Source organism: Hylobates moloch, unplaced genomic scaffold, assembly GCF_009828535.3.
Source record: "Hylobates moloch isolate HMO894 unplaced genomic scaffold, HMol_V3 SCAFFOLD_19, whole genome shotgun sequence".
In the NCBI taxonomy this organism is placed as follows: Eukaryota; Metazoa; Chordata; class Mammalia; order Primates; family Hylobatidae; genus Hylobates; species Hylobates moloch.
The window spans coordinates 13,492,984-13,508,418 of NW_026652294.1; the positions used below are offsets into that span (position 1 = coordinate 13,492,984).

The following is a 15,435-nucleotide window of genomic DNA, read 5'->3' on the forward strand; positions in this document are numbered from 1 at the left end:
GCCTAATGATATCTCCAGGAAAAAGTTGGAAAGACATAATAGGCTGTTAACTGGAATCATTTACCTGCCTGTAGTTGGAATATTTGGCTGAATTGCATTCCTTTTGATCGTCTTTTTGAATAGCTATGCAGTAAGAGAATGTCTAAATATCTGTAATAATAAAAGAGCAGAGAAAATCCTACCACTTGATAAACTACTTAGCTGTGACCAATGGATGTATATCACTGGGTCTTCTTGTCCCCACTTTTTTTTTTTTTTTTTTTTGAGACAGTGTCTTGCTCTGTCACCCAGGCTGGAGTACAGTGATGCGATCTCGGCTCACTGCCAACTCTGCCTCCCAGGTTCAAGTGATTCTTCTGCCTCAGCCTCTTGAGTAGCTGGGATTACAGGTCCATGCCACCACGCCTGGCTAATTTTTGTATTTTTAGTAGAGATGGGGTTTCACCATGTTTGTTAGGCTGGTCTCAAGAGACAGGGTTTCACCATGTTTGTTAGGCTGGTCTCAAACTCCTGACCTCGTGATCCGCCCGCCTTGGCCTCCCAAAGTGCTGTGATTACAGCCATAAGCCACCTTGCCCAGCCTTTGTCCTCACTTAATAATCCTTTTACTATTTGTTCAGGTCCCTCCTAGTAGTCATTTGTAATGGCAGCATTAAGCATATTACTGTATCTTGGTTTGAGTAATCATTTCTTATTCGTGACCATTTGGATGGCTTTCTGCTTTTTAGCCATAGCATATAAATAATACCTGGTGGGCTGAGCACGGTGGCTCATGCCAGTAATCACAGAACTTTGGGAGGCTGAGGTGGGTGGATCACTTGAGCCCAGGAGTTTGAGACCAGCCCAGGCAATATCATGAGACCCTGTCTCTATTAAATTAAAAGTTAATAATAATACATAATATATGGTGCAGCAGGTGTATTTTTTCTTTTGGTTAATGTCTTTGGATTACATTCCCCAAAGTATGGTTGGCAGATTGACTGTTTTCCAGAAAGCTGCCAGCAATGAATAGATGATCCTATTTCTTTACAACCCTGTCACCGGAGTTTGTTACCTTTGTTCATCATTGTTATTTTAGTGGTTCTGAGGTGTGGAACTTCCTCAGAGTCCCTCTTTGCAGGACCGGAAGATACTGGGGTTAGAAAAGAGGCTGCACTCTTTTCCTAGAGACAGAACACCCTTAAACTTACAATCAGGATCCTTTCTCATCATGAGATCTCGAACTAAGCATTTGAACAGTCTGTGTCTTGTTGTGTGCCCAGCAGAAAGCATTTCTACAAGATTTTTATAATCCTGAGGGTCAGAAGGCTGATGATGGCCAGGATGATCTAAGAGGACATAAAGATAGAAATGTCTTCTGTTTCTGGCTTCCCCACTGGGGCTTTGATCAGGTCCTCATCTTCTGTTTTAGCCAGGAAGTAGAAACAAGCTCACCTTCTCGGCTGCCATATAGAAAAATGGAGATGATTAATTAGGCTATTCGGGGCTATGTTTTGGATTCCTGAATTATTAATTAGTTAATATGGCCTGTGTAGAGCATGAGTTAGATCTGTTGGAGGCTAAATCATCTTCCTCAAGTTAGTGGTGCCACGTGGGGCATCTTTCTGCTGTGACTTAGCACACAAATTTTGTTCTTCATTGACGGGAGGGCTGATGAGGCAGCAGGGGCTACAACACATTGTAAGCTGTTAGCATGGTACAAAAATAAAGTGTATGAGTATCCCATTCAGAACTTAGAGACAAAGGCTTAGAGTTTTTCGGCTTCATATTGCTCCCTTCTTTGGAGAGTTAAAAGATAGTCTTCACTTAAATTACTGAAAGAGGTAACTGCCCTATTATTTTAACTCAGTGAAGCTCAACCATGGAGGATTTTCCTAACCAGGGAGGATTTCCCTCCCCAGGGGAACACGTCAATGCCTGCAGACATTTCTGGTTTTCACAGCTAGGGGATGCCACTGGCATCTAGTGAGTAGAGTCCAAGGATGCTGCTGCAGTACCCAGGACAGCCCCCACAACAAAGAATTATCTGGTCCAAAGTCTCTGTTGTTGCCGAGGCTGAGAAACCCTGCCTTAACTGAGGAGCAGGCAATTCGGGACAGACCCATGTGGTCAGGCCTGCTCTGCTAACTGCAGCTTTCATTTTTGGGTTGTTAAACACTGTCTCTTAAAGTTCCAGCCTCCTAACTTTCCCAGATATCCTTACTTGATTTTTCCTCCCACCCTTTTGAATCTGTTACTTATTTTTGCAGTGCTAGAAGTATTCCTTATTTCTGCTACTGTATGCTGTTTACTCCGAAATGAGGCTGAGCTCCCCTCCTTTCCCCACCTAGCCACTCTGCAGTTCTTGGGAGAGGCTCGTGCTTGGGCCTCCCTGCTCTTGGAACGTTGATGTGCTTCGACATGTAATTCTGCCTGCCCTGCAGTAATCTCACCTGCATTGCGGCTGCAGCTCACAATCAGCAGAAAATGAAAAATATCAGCTGTGAATCCCATTTGCATGATGGGATTGGATAAGCATGTGCACTGCATTGTCTAACAAACTCTGTTTCTCTCTCTTTCTCCCTCCCCTACCCCCTTTCTTCCCAATCCTGGCAATTTTACCATCTTTCACCATGAACTTTTTTCCCCACTCTTCCCTCCTCTTCCCTCCCCTGGCCCCCCATCCCACACTTGCCATGGTGACCACATGTACCTTTTCCCCCTATTACGTGAGGCAGTTCTGACACTGTCTGCTCCCCCTGTAGTGCCAGGCTTCTGTTGCACAGTTGGAGTGGACTGGAAGTCTCTCACTACTCCGGCGTGCCTCCCGCTCACCACCGACTACTTCCCTGACCGCCAGGGCCTGCAGAATGACTACACAGAGGGCTGTTATGATCTCCTTCCAGAAGCAGACATCGACAGGTCAGTGTCAGAGAAAAAGGCACTTGGCTTGGTTTGTGAGGGTTTCAGATATATCCCACACATGCATCAGAACACTGGATTTGTGCTCGCTTCAGCAACACATATATTAAAATTGGAACGATATAGAGAAGATTAATATGGCCGTTAAATAAAAAATTTAAAAAAAAAACATTGAATTGTATTTTATCTTTCTTTTTTTTCCTTTTTTTTTTTTTTAACTGAGACAGGGTCTCACTCTGTCGCTCAGGTTGGAGTACAGTGGTACGATCACAACTCACTGCAGCCTCGATCTCCTGAGTTCAAACAGTCTTTCCACCTCAGCCTCCTAAGTAGCTAGGAGTAGCTGGGAGTGGCAGCACCACATCCAGCTAATTTTTGTGTATTTTATAAAGATGCTGTTTCGCCATATTGCCCAGGTTGGTCTCAAACTCCTGGGCTCAAGTCATCTGCCCATCTGTTGCATCCCAAAGTGCTGGGATTACCACCTTGAGCCACTGTGTCTGGCTGAACACTGAATTTTCAAGCCTATGTCCTCTTTTTATATTTGAGTAACTTTTTTTTTTTTTTTTTGAGACAGAGTCTCACTCTGCGACCCAGGCTGGAGTGCAGTGGTGTAGTCTCGCCTCACTGCAACCTCTGCCTCCCAGGTTCAAACGATTCTCATGCCTCAGCCTCCTGAGTAGCTGGGACTACAGGCGTGTGCCACCACGCATGGCTAATTTTTTGTATTTTTAGTGGAGACGGGGTTTCACCATGTTGGCCAGGCTGGTCTCGAACTCATGACCTCAGGTGATCCACCCGCCTCGGCCTCCCAAAGTGCTGGGATTACAGGTGTGAGCTGCTGCACTGGCCGTGGGTAATTTTATGATGTAAGAACTGTTCATTTCTCCAGAGTTCTATTGACATCAACTATTTCTCCTCGTTGATTGATTTATTTTTAACTCCAGTTGGTTCTGGCTTCGATGATTATTCTCATATTTTCTAATGCAATTATTTTGGGCACACTAAATCTGATCTTCTTTTCTGAAATTACTCATTTGGGCATTGAGTTACCTGCCTCTTTTCACCTCTTTGAACTGTTAATTTTCCCCAAAACACTGATTTACAAATTGTTAGTAGTTTTTTTTTCATATTTTCTATTATATTTTCTTTTCGATATCTCTTATATATACTGTCAGCCAGGCTGAAGTGCAACGATGCAATCTTGGCTCACTGCAACCTCTGCTGGGACTACAAGTGCGTGCCACCATACTTGGCTAATTTTTGTATTTTTTTTGTTAGAGACAGGGTTTTGCCATGTTGCCCAGGCTGGTCTTGAATTCCTGGGCTTATGCATATGCAGTCTGCCCATCTCAGCCTTCCAGAGTGCTAGGATTACAGACATGAGCCACCGTGCCCAGCTCAAACTGTTAGTTTTATGAACTAAATAGAATGGTTATAAGGGGATGAAGCAAAGGAGATGATGAGACTGTGCACTCTTAAGTGTCACTGTCTCAGGCCAAGCATCTGTATGAGCAATCATCTGTTTTTTTCAGGAGGGACGAAGATGGTGTGCAGATGACAGCCCAGCAGGTGTTTGAAGAGTTTATTTGCCAACGTCTCATGCAGGGCTACCAAATCATAGTGCAGCCCAAGGCACAGAAACCCAATCCTGCCGTCCCACCCCCGCTGAGCAGTAGCCCACTCTATAGCCGAGGTGAGTTTTTCTCCTTGGATTTATATTTTTTTCTCTTCTACTGTTTATGTGGAAGTGGGTTTTCAAGATGGTAGACAGTAGATAAATTTAGTAGTAATTGTTTTCGACACAAAAGTTTTCTTTATAAATTCTACTTAAGTGAGGAATAAAGTCTCCTTTAGGTATGAATTTATTTTAAATGCTCTCTTTAATTTACAACTCTCCCTTTAAGGCAGTGGATGTGACCAAGTTCAGGAATGGGACAGCCTGACTTGGACAGACACCTGGGAATAGTAAGCAGCTGAGTCACTACTGAGCTGTCAAAGTTTCTAAACCCATAAACCTATATTTAATTGTTTCTAGTACAGTACCTGGCACACAGCAGATTGTCAGATGTTACCTAAACCTGAAGTTTACATTTGTTCTTATTTTCTTATTCTGAATTCATCTGTCTCTTCTTTATCGCTGAAGCTTGGTGGCTTGAAGCAAGAATGAGTCATCCATGAGTGGCAGATTAGGCTAATAAGTGACAGAGAATCGGTGTTGCTAATTGAATCAGAGCCAGGCAGTGGAGAGCTCCTCTAAAATAAGTCTAACGGAGGGAATTAAGTGCAGGTGCCTGGAATCAGAAAGCAGTAATCACTTCCTGGAACAGTCAATGAGCTGTCTTAGTCTCCTGTGTCTTCGTTATTGCCAACAAGACCCCCCCATCCCCTGATCACTTAGTGATAACCTTGGATCATCTTTGTCCCCATGAAAGCTTCTTGGGCCAGAGGATCAGAGAACTGTGGCCCTGTTAGAGGAAGCATGCCGTCATCCAGTCCAGGCCCTGTTGTTTATGTATGAAGCTTTGGACTCCCCCTGGATTTTCTTTGAAAGCCCCTTGTGATGTTTATCACATGTTGCCTTGTATTCATCTTCCAGACCCTACCGAATGTTAACCTTTTTGAGTGCCAAGACTATTTCTGTTCATCTTTTTGTCCTCCACAATGGAAACTACATGCCTGGCATACAATAATATGCAACAGTATGGGTCAATAAGTATATGAATTTGGCTGGGCGTAATCCTAGCACGTTGAGTGGCTGAGGCAGGAGGATCCCTTGAGCCCAGGAGTTCAAGACTGGCCTAAGCAATGTAGGGAGATCCTGTCTCTAAAAAGAAAAGAAAAGAAAAATAAATATATGAATCCATTATTCACACATTGATTCAACAGTGTCTTTGAAGCACTTACTCTGCATGGCTGGGGAGAGGATTTATAGCCCAGTCAGGGAAAATAACATTAGTCAAAATATGAAATATAATTATATGTTGTGATAAAGGCTGAAGGAGAAGTCATGGGGCTGTCAGAACATTTAATATGGGGCGCTATCTAATCTCGTGGGTCATGGACAGCTTCCCTGAGGAGATGAGGTTTGAGATTACACCCGAAGTACATGTAGGAGTTACCAGGAGCAGCAGGTTGGGAATGGAGGGCAGGAGTAGAAGGGAAGGGCATGCCAGGCAGAGGCCAGTTTGTGCAAAGGCTCTGTGTCAGAAAGCATTGAGATACTTTCTGGGCACCAAAAAGAAGGCTGATAGGATGGAGCACAAGGAATAAGCTGGAGGTGCAGCCAGAGATGTCAGGAGACCCAAGCCTGTCTGAAGGATTTTGTCCTTTATCCCAAGAGTAATGAGATGAATTCACCTTTCATGTCACTGGCGCCTTCCAGGCTGCCCACCTGTTGTTCTCTGGAATAGCTGGTGGATGTCCCTCAGTGGTCTGAGTTCTTCTGTGTCCAGTTCTGTTCCTGGCTGATCCATGAGCCTCATGTGATGGTTAGTTGGCCAGAGGCTACTTGCCTGACTGTATCCTTTCTGGTTATTTTTTTGCTGTGATAAGTTTAATCTCCCTAATTTCTATAGTAACACAGAAAGGGTACCATTGTTATCCTAATTACTGGAAAAGTTGCCATCACAACCAGGCCTGTACTGCTTATTCATCAGAGATTTATTGAATACTAAGTGTGAGCCAGGTCGTGTTCCAGCAGGGAACAGAACAGCATCAGCCCTCCCCTCAGAGTCTACAGTCTACAGCAGAGTCAGTTGTTAAACTAATAAACCACGAGTATATATTTGATCACAGATTGTGAAGAATAAATACCATGCAGGATAAACACAGGAATAATTGGAGTGCACCTAATTTAGAATGGGGGTGTCAGGTACGATGTCAGATGCTCATGAACCTTGTCCCATGACATTGTCTTCCCAACGGCCAGCAGAGTGTTTGTTGCATGAATGAAGGAATGCTTGGATGAGGGCTTGCCCTCTTTCTTGCTGTAGAAGTGAGATTTGGTGCCCAAGATCACACAAGCTGGCAAGTGTAAGTGCTGGGGTTGGACCTGGGGTCCCCCGAGTAGCTTCCGTTTTGTATGCAGCTGGCCTGCTGCTCCCTTGGCACCATCTGGGAAATTTCCACATTCACAGTGAATATTATTTGAGCCTTTGCTGTCCTGTCTCCTCTTGACTGCCCACATGCTGCCTGTCACTGTGTGACTGTCTCAGAGCTAAATGAGTGTTGCCAATGGAGGGTGTCCAGGTTCTTGGCACCTCGAACAAAGAATTGGACAAAATGCACAAACAAAGCAAGGAAAAAATGAAGCAGCAAAAGGAGAGATTTATTGAACATGAAAGTACACTCCAAGTGTGGGAGTGGGCTGGATCATGGGGCTCAAGGGCTCCTTTACAGAATTTTTTGGGGTTTAAATACCTTTAGAAGTTTCCTGTTGGTTACTTGGTGTACACCCTATGTAAATGAAGTGGTGGCTCGCAAGCAGAGGCTGAAGTGAAGTTATAAAGTTACACTCGTATGCAAACGTCTATTTGGTTGTAAAAATCAAACCAATCAGAGACACTTTCAGTTTTCCATCTTCCTCACAGAAAAAGCGGGGAGTGGTTTGTGAAGGGAGTAACTTCCGGTCCTTTTGTTACTTAGGTGTGGAAAGTTGGGGTTTTCCTTTTGATTTAGTTCTAGGAAGTCAGCCTGAATTGGCCTTAGGTTCCCTGCCTCCAGACCCTGTTCTCCTGCCTCAAGAGGACTGCCTTTCATTTCTAGATCAAAGGAATCTTGGCTTGGCTTGGTTGTTCTTTGAGGCATGATTTTTACCCTCTTGAACACTTGTCATTTTCTTGATTCCTGATTATTTTCCTCTTTCCTACGTTCAGTTCAGTTCAGCTAATACTGGACATGGCACTTTATCAGGTGCTTCTAAAAATGTAAGGAGGAACAACGTTTGAGCCCTGGCCTCCTGGAACTTTTAATTTGTAAGGGATGAGAGACATACACACAAGGAGCTATATACAAGGTAGGAGTCAGACTGCTGATGGGGTCTGTTGGCTTTCTGGAAGAAGTAGCATTTGATGGTGACTTTAAATAATCTGGGATTTCAGTGGTGGCCCAGGAAGAGAATGCAAAAGAAACAACACGAGCAGGCCGGGTGCAGAGGCTCACGCCTGTAATCCCAGCACTTCAGGAGGCCGAGGCGAGCGGATCACCTGAGGTTGGGAGTTCAAGAGCAGCCTGACCAACATGGAGAAACCCCATCTCTACTAAAAATACAAAATTAGCCAGGCATGGTGGAGCATGCCCGTAATCCCAGCTACTTGGGAGGCTGAGACAGAATTGCTTGAACCCAGGAGGCGGAGGTTGCGGTGAGCCGAGATCATGCCATTGCACTCTAGCCTGGGCAACAAGAGCGAAACTCCATCTCAAAAAAAAAAAAAAGAAAAAGAAACAACATGAGCAAATATTTGCAGCAAATCAATAAATGGTCGTTTTAGACTGAAACTTGGTATAACAGTTTTGGAGTAGTGAGAGCTAGGATCAGAAAGCTAGGTTGGCTGCCACCTTGGAGTGAGAACCTCGAATGCCAAGGTGGGCAGCTTATGCTGGTGTTGTAGAGTTCCATTTTAGTAACACAGTCATCTCTTACAGAACTTTTCTCTCCAGAGGATGAGGTATCAGGTCGTTCAGCTTTGAGTGTGCCATCTAGGTGCTATCAGCTAGCACCTTCAGACTCTAATCTGCTCCTGGGTGGTTTAATAACAGAAAAATCTGCCAACCTCAGGAGTTTTTTTTTTTTTTTTTTAACCAAGAATAACCTTCTTCCGTGAAACTGCCCCTCAAGAGAAAGTGTTACATCATTTTCTGAATCTATATGGATGAGAAACAATTGTCTGTTATAGGAATGAGCTTCAAACAGTTGGAGGAAATTATTATTTTTCTGTTAGGCCTTGTGTCCCGAAACCGCCCTGAGGAGGAGGACCAGTATTGGCTGAGTATGGGCAGAACGTTCCACAAAGTGACGCTGAAGGATAAGATGATCACAGTGACACGATACCTTCCCAAGTGAGTATTTGGATATTTAAAGTCTTCAATTATTGTCCTGAATTATCGCCACATACTAAATTATGTGTATAGTACATAATTCAAACTGAGGAAGTTCAGTGGTCAGTTTTTCTTTTGGAGTTTTGTTTGTTTCTAGGGTTATTTTAGGGTTATAGCTTACCTACTTCCAAAAGGGATTTGATTCATCTTATAATGTTTAACACGATTCATAAAAGCCTATTTCAAATAAAGATTGTGAGGAGAGAAGAAGGAAAGAGTTTAAGAAGATCTGAGAAATTTCTAGTACCGTTCCCTGGGATAAGTTGGTTACTACAGTTGAGGAGTAAATGTCAAGGATGGTTCTAAGTGTATAGAGATAGAAAATATAGAGAAGAATTGGCAGGAATTTGTCTCTAACTCCTTTGAATTTGGGGGCCTGCCCTTTATTTTGCAGGTATCCTTATGAATCTGCCCAGATCCACTACACCTACAGCCTCTGTCCTTCCCACTCAGACTCAGAGTTCGTCTCCTGCTGGGTGGAATTCTCCCACGAACGGCTGGAGGAGTACAAGTGGAATTACTTAGATCAGTATATCTGTTCTGCCGGCTCTGAAGACTTCAGGTCAGAGAGTCGGCTTTGGATTTCCATCTTTGCAGCCTTGGGCAAGGATGTATATGTGTATTTTAACACTTTCTGCCCTTTCTCTCTCTCTCCTTTTTTCTTTTTCTTTTTTTTTCTTTGTAAAGAGACAGGGTTGGCTGGGCGCGGTGGCTCACGCCTGTAATCCCAATAATTTGGGAGGCCGAGGTTGGCAGATCACCTGAGGTCAGGAGTTCGAGACCAGCCTGGCCAGCATGGCAAAATCCTGTCTCTACTGAAAATACAAAGATTAGCTGGGTGTGGTGGTGCGTGCCTGTAATCCCAACTACTCGGGAGACTGAGGCTAGAGAATTGCTTGAACCCAGGAGGTGGAGGTTGCAGTGAGCCAAGATCAAGCCATTGCACTCCAGCCTGGGCAACAAGAGTGAAACTCTGTCTCAAAAAATAAATAAATAAATAAAAATAAAATTAACTGGGCATGGTAGCATACCCCTATAGTCCTAGCTACTCAGGAGGCCGAAGTGCTTGAGCCCAGGAGGTCGTAGCTACAGTGAGCCTTGACAGTGCCACTGCACTCTAGCCTGGGCAACACAACAAGACCTTGTCTCAAAAAAATAAAATAGGTTAATGTGATAAATTTTTTGTTATGTATATTTTACCACAATTGAAAAAACAAACCTCACGAAGCTCAGTGATGATGTGCCCTTTGATGCAAGTGGTAGTGCAGATTGTGTTCTTAACGTTTTCTTCACTAGTTGGCTGGTAGCTTTGTGGTGTCTCATTTTTAATTTTTGATTTCTATGCATGATTTGTGATTGTGATGATAGCCACAAATTCACTGGGCCTGGGTGTGCAGAAGCATTCTGATATCTCTGGGATCAAAGCAAAAACTGCCTTTGTGGTCTTCCTTCAGAGCTCTTTTTTTTTTTTTTTTTGAGACAGGGTAGAGATGGGATCTCACCATGTTCCCCAAGCTGGTCTCAACTCTTGAGTTCAATCAGTCCTCCTGCCTCGGCCTCCCAAAGTGCTGGGATTATAGGTGTGAGCCACCATGCCCATCCTCAGAACTTGTATTTTCAACAAAGCCATGAGCTGTAGCATCAAATGAGCACATACTCATGGGGAGATGGACCTTCACACACCGACTCCACAGAGAGTTTACTGAGAGTGCTTTCATTATCTCCTCTTTCTCACCACCACCCTGTGTTTTCCTTGCCCCTTGTAGCTTAATTGAGTCCCTGAAGTTCTGGAGGACCCGCTTCCTGCTGCTGCCAGCCTGTGTCACCGCCACCAAGCGCATCACGGAGGGGGAGGCCCACTGCGACATCTATGGGGACAGGCCCCGTGCAGACGAGGACGAGTGGCAACTCCTGGATGGTTTTATCCGCTTTGTGGAGGGCTTGAATCGCATTCGCAGGCGGCATCGCTCGGATCGCATGATGCGGGTAAGGGCTCCTTGGACTCAGAGAGTGCACCTGGTGTGAGATCTAGGGCCTGCCACCTCCTCTATTAGGGGCCTCTCATCATCAGCCTATTTATTTACTCCTCAACTACCCACTGTTTACCTTAAATCCAAAACAGTGTTTTCTCCTTCACCGTGGGGTAAAGGCGGAAGGGATAGAGTGCAGGCAGTGACTGGGTGGTGTTCCGTGGCATAGAGCCACTCCCTTCCACCTGAGGACACGGTGCCTTGAGGTGCTCCCCAAGTGGGACCCTATGTTGAGCACAGCTGCTTGTGTGACTGGGTGCTGAACCTCTGAGTAGAAACTCTCAGGAGGTGAACAGCAGCAGTCCTTCCTCACTCATCTTGCTCCAGAGTTCCCAGCACCCTGTGCATCATTTCAGTCACACACCACCCAGTGCGGAGACTCAGGCTTCTGGGGGTTATGGAATATGCCAGCTATAAGGGTCAGAACTGGGATTCAGCATTTTTTTTAAACTAACATATAGTATAATTGACGTGTATGTGTGTGTATGTGTGTGTGTGTGTGTACACAGGTCTATGAATTTTAACAAATATATAGATTCATGTAACCATCACCATCACTTCAAAAAAATTCTCTCATGCTAGTCTTTTTTTTTTTTTGAGACAAGGTGTCACTCTGTTGCCCAAGCAGGAGTGTGGTAGCATGATCATGGCTCACTGCAGCCTTGACCTCCCACCTTAACCTTCCAAGTAGCTGGGACTAAAGGTGTGCATCATGTCCAGCTAATTTTTTGTATTTTTTCTAGAGATGGAGTTTCCCCATTTTGCCCAGGTTGTTCTCAAATTCCTGGACTCAAGCAATCCTCCCGCCATGGCCTCCGAAAGTGCTGGGATTACAGGCATGAGCCACCGTGCCCGGACTTACGCTAGTCTTTATAGTCACGTTCTCCCCCATCTCTAATCCCTGGCAACCACTGGTGTGTTCCATATCACTGTACTTTTGTCTTTTCCAAACATCACAGAAAAGAGAATCCATAATATGTGACCTTTTGAGGCTGCCTTCTTTCTCTTAGCATAATGCCTTCTGATTCATCCAAGTTGTGTGTGTGAGTAGTTCACTCTTTTTAACCACCAGGGAATGTTCCATCATCAGCCATGTTTTTTTTGTTTTTAACCTCAAGTTCAGTATTCTTCCTGTCACACCAGCTGCCTTGTGTACACAACATCACTTACGATTAGAAACGTGTCTGGGAGAGCTTGGATAGTGGGAAGAACTTTGGTTTTGAAATGAGGTCACTGGAGTTTGGATTCCAGCTCCAGTAGGATGTGGGGTAAGTTCCTTAACCTCTCTGAGCTTCAGTTTCTTCTTCTGTAAAATAGGGCTAACATTATTTACTTCATAGATCTGTGGTGAGGGTGAAATGAGGATGTGCAAATAAAGGGGCAGTTTATTTTTAGTTCACCAGGCATTTGAGTGAAAGGTGGTTTTCTGTCACTTGCTGAACACTGAGAACCAGTGTTCCTTGACCCTGTCCATGGGATTCCCAGGGCCTGGGAATGCTGCAGCATGCCCTGGGGCATGAGTGGCTTCCACTGAGAGCCCACTCAGCTGATGGCCTTGTTTCCTCTTCTCTGCATTAGAAAGGGACCGCCATGAAAGGCTTGCAGATGACCGGGCCCATTTCCACGCATTCTCTGGAGTCAACCGCACCCCCGGTGGGGAAGAAGGGAACCTCAGCTCTCTCTGCCCTTTTGGAGATGGAGGCCAGTCAGAAGTAAGTGCTTGGTGGAAGAGTGACTTGTCGCCACCTTGACAGCCCCAAGGGTTTTCAGTGCCCTGTTCCCCTGAGGGGGTGAAATATTTCCTTTACAAGGAGCTTGTAATTAGGAAGAAGGCATTTACGTGAAAAGAAAGGTAGGCGAATACCTGGCAGGTGTTGGATAACATGAAATAGGCCAGAAGTTATAAACTTTTAGATCGGGACTTAATTTGAGTTACAGACTCATTTGATTTGGCCCACAAAGTATTTCAACATATTTGAGCCAGGGCCAGGTGTGGTGGCTCAGGCCTGTAATCCCACCACTTTGGAAGGCCAAGGTGGGCAGATCACTGGAGGCCAGGAGTTTGAGACCAGCCTGGCCAACATGGCAAAACCCCATCTTTACTGGGGGAAAAAAAAAAAGCCAGGTGTATTAGTCCATTCTCACACTACTAATAAAGACATACCTGAGACTGAGTAATTTATAAAGGAAAGAAGTTTAATCAACTCGCAGTTCTGCAGGGCTGGGGAGGCCTCAGGAAACTTACAATCATGGCAGAAGGGGAAGCAAACACATCCTTCTTCACATGGCAGCAGCAAAAAGTGCAGAGTGAAGGTAGGGGAAAAGCCCCTTATAAAACCATCACATCTCGTGAGAACTCACTATCATGAGAACAGCATGGAGGTAACCTCCCCCATGATTAAATTACGTCCCACCTGGACCCTCCCATGACACGTGGGGATTATGGGAACCATAACTCAAGATAAGATTTGGGTGGGGACACAGCCAAACCATATCATTTCGCCCCTGGCCCCTCCCAGTTCTCATGTCCTTGTATTTCAAAACACAGTCATGCCTTCTCAACAGTCCCCCAAAGTCTTAATTCATTCAAGCATTAACTCAAGTCCAATGTCTCATCTGAGACAAGGCAAATCCCTTTTGCCTATGAGCTTGTAAAGTCAAAAGCAAGTTAGTTACTTCCTTGATTCAATGGGGTATAGGCATTGGGTAAATACACCCGTTCCAAATGGGAGAAATTGGCCAAAACAAAGGGGCTACAGGCCCCATGCAAGTCTGAAATCCAATAGGGCAACCATTAAACTTTAAAGTTCCAAAATGATCTCCTTCGACTCCATGTCTCACATTCAGGGCATGCTGATACAAGAGGTAGGCTCCCAGGCCCTTGGGTAGCTCCAGCCCTGTGGCTCTGCAGGGTACCGCCCCATTTCCGGCTGCTTTTACGGCCTGGCGTTGAGTGTCTGCCACTTTTCCAGGTGCATGGTGCAAGCCGTCGGTGGATCTACCATTCTGGGATCTGGTGGATGGTGGCCCTCTTCTCACAGCTCCACTAGGCAGTGCCCCAGCAGAGACTTCTTTTTCCTTCTGCACTGCCCTAGCAGAGGTTCTCCATGAGGGCCCTGCCCCTGAAGCAAACTTCTGCCTCCCCTGAAATCTAGGCAGAAATTCCCAAACCTCAATTCTTGACTGTGCACCTGCAGGCTCAGCACCACATAGAAGCTGCCAAGGCTTGGGGCTTACACCCTCTGAAGCCAGCCTGAGCTGTACATTGGCCCCTTTTAGCCATGGCCGGAGTGGCTGGGATGCAGTTCACAGAGTCCCTAGGCAGCACATAGCAGGAGGCCCTAGGTCAGGCGCAGGAAACCAATTTTTCCTTCTAGGCCTACAGCCCTATAATGGGAGGGGCTGCATGAAGGTCTCTGACATGCCCTGGAGACATTTTCCCCATTGTCTTGGTGATTAACATTAAGCTCCTCCTTACTTAGGCAAATTTCTGCAGTAGGCTTGACTTTCCTCCCAGAAAATGGGTTTTTCTTTTCTGTCACATCATCAGGCTGCCAAGTTTCCAAACTTTTATGTTCTGCTTCCTCTTGAACACTTTGCCACTTAGAAATTTCTTCCGCCAGATATCCTAAATCATCTTCTCAAGTTCAGAGTTTCATAGATCTCTAGGGCAGGGGCAAAATGCCACCAGTCTCTTTGCATAGCAAGAGAGACCTTTACTCCAGTTCCCAACAAGTTCCCCATCTCCATCTGAGACCACCTCAGCCTAGACTTCATTGTCCATATCACTGTCAGCATTTTGGTCAAAGCCATTCAACAAGTCTCTAGGAAGTGCCAAACTTTCCCACATCTTCCTGTCTTTTGAGCCCTGCAAGTCGCTGGGAAGTTCTAAACTTTCCTACATTTTCCTGTCTTCTTCTGAGCCCCCCCAGACTGTTCCAGCCTTTGCCTGTTACCCAGTTCCAAAGTTGCTTCCACATTTTCGGGTATCTTTACAGCAGTGCCTCACTCCCTAGTACAAATTTACTGTATTATTCCATTCTTATGTTACTAATAAAGACATACCGGAGACTGAGTAATTTATAAAGGAAAGAGGTTTAATTGACTCACAGTTCAGCATGTCTGGGGAGGCCTCAGGAAACTTAAAATCATGGTGGAAGGGGAAGCAAACACGTGCTTTTTCACATGGCAGCAGCAAAGAGAAGTGCAAAGTGGAGGGGAAGGGAAGCCCCTTGTAAAATCATCAGATCTTGGCGGGCATAGTGGCTCACGCCTGTAATCCCAGCACTTTGGGAGGCCTAGGTGGGTGAATCACCTGAGACCAGGAGTTCAAGACCAGCTTAGCCAACATAGTGAAATCCTGTCTCTACTAATGATACAAAAATTAGCCGGGCATGGTGGAGGA

The 15,435-nt window shown here is 45.2% G+C and overlaps 1 protein-coding gene across 6 annotated transcripts in view; it reads left to right on the top strand.

Moving 5' to 3' along the window:
- Window positions 1-13,344, top strand: part of DEPDC5 (DEP domain containing 5, GATOR1 subcomplex subunit) — a 95,767-nt gene extending 82,423 nt beyond the window's left edge. For 3 of the 6 annotated variants that reach the window (XM_032139849.2, XM_058430999.1, XM_032139852.2), the window contains 7 exons: window positions 2,718-2,901; window positions 4,437-4,597; window positions 8,844-8,961; window positions 9,395-9,562; window positions 10,767-10,986; window positions 12,609-12,742; window positions 13,242-13,344. In XM_032139849.2, the coding sequence (XP_031995740.2) occupies window positions 2,718-2,901; window positions 4,437-4,597; window positions 8,844-8,961; window positions 9,395-9,562; window positions 10,767-10,986; window positions 12,609-12,742; window positions 13,242-13,341 (1,085 nt within the window). In that variant the 3' untranslated portion in view covers window positions 13,342-13,344. Of the gene's footprint in view, window positions 1-2,717; window positions 2,902-4,436; window positions 4,598-8,843; window positions 8,962-9,394; window positions 9,563-10,766; window positions 10,987-12,608; window positions 12,743-13,241 lie in introns of those variants that run through there. The other 3 variants (XM_032139851.2, XM_032139853.2, XM_058431000.1) reach the window with 2 other exon arrangements.
- Window positions 13,345-15,435: the final 2,091 nt, after the last annotated feature.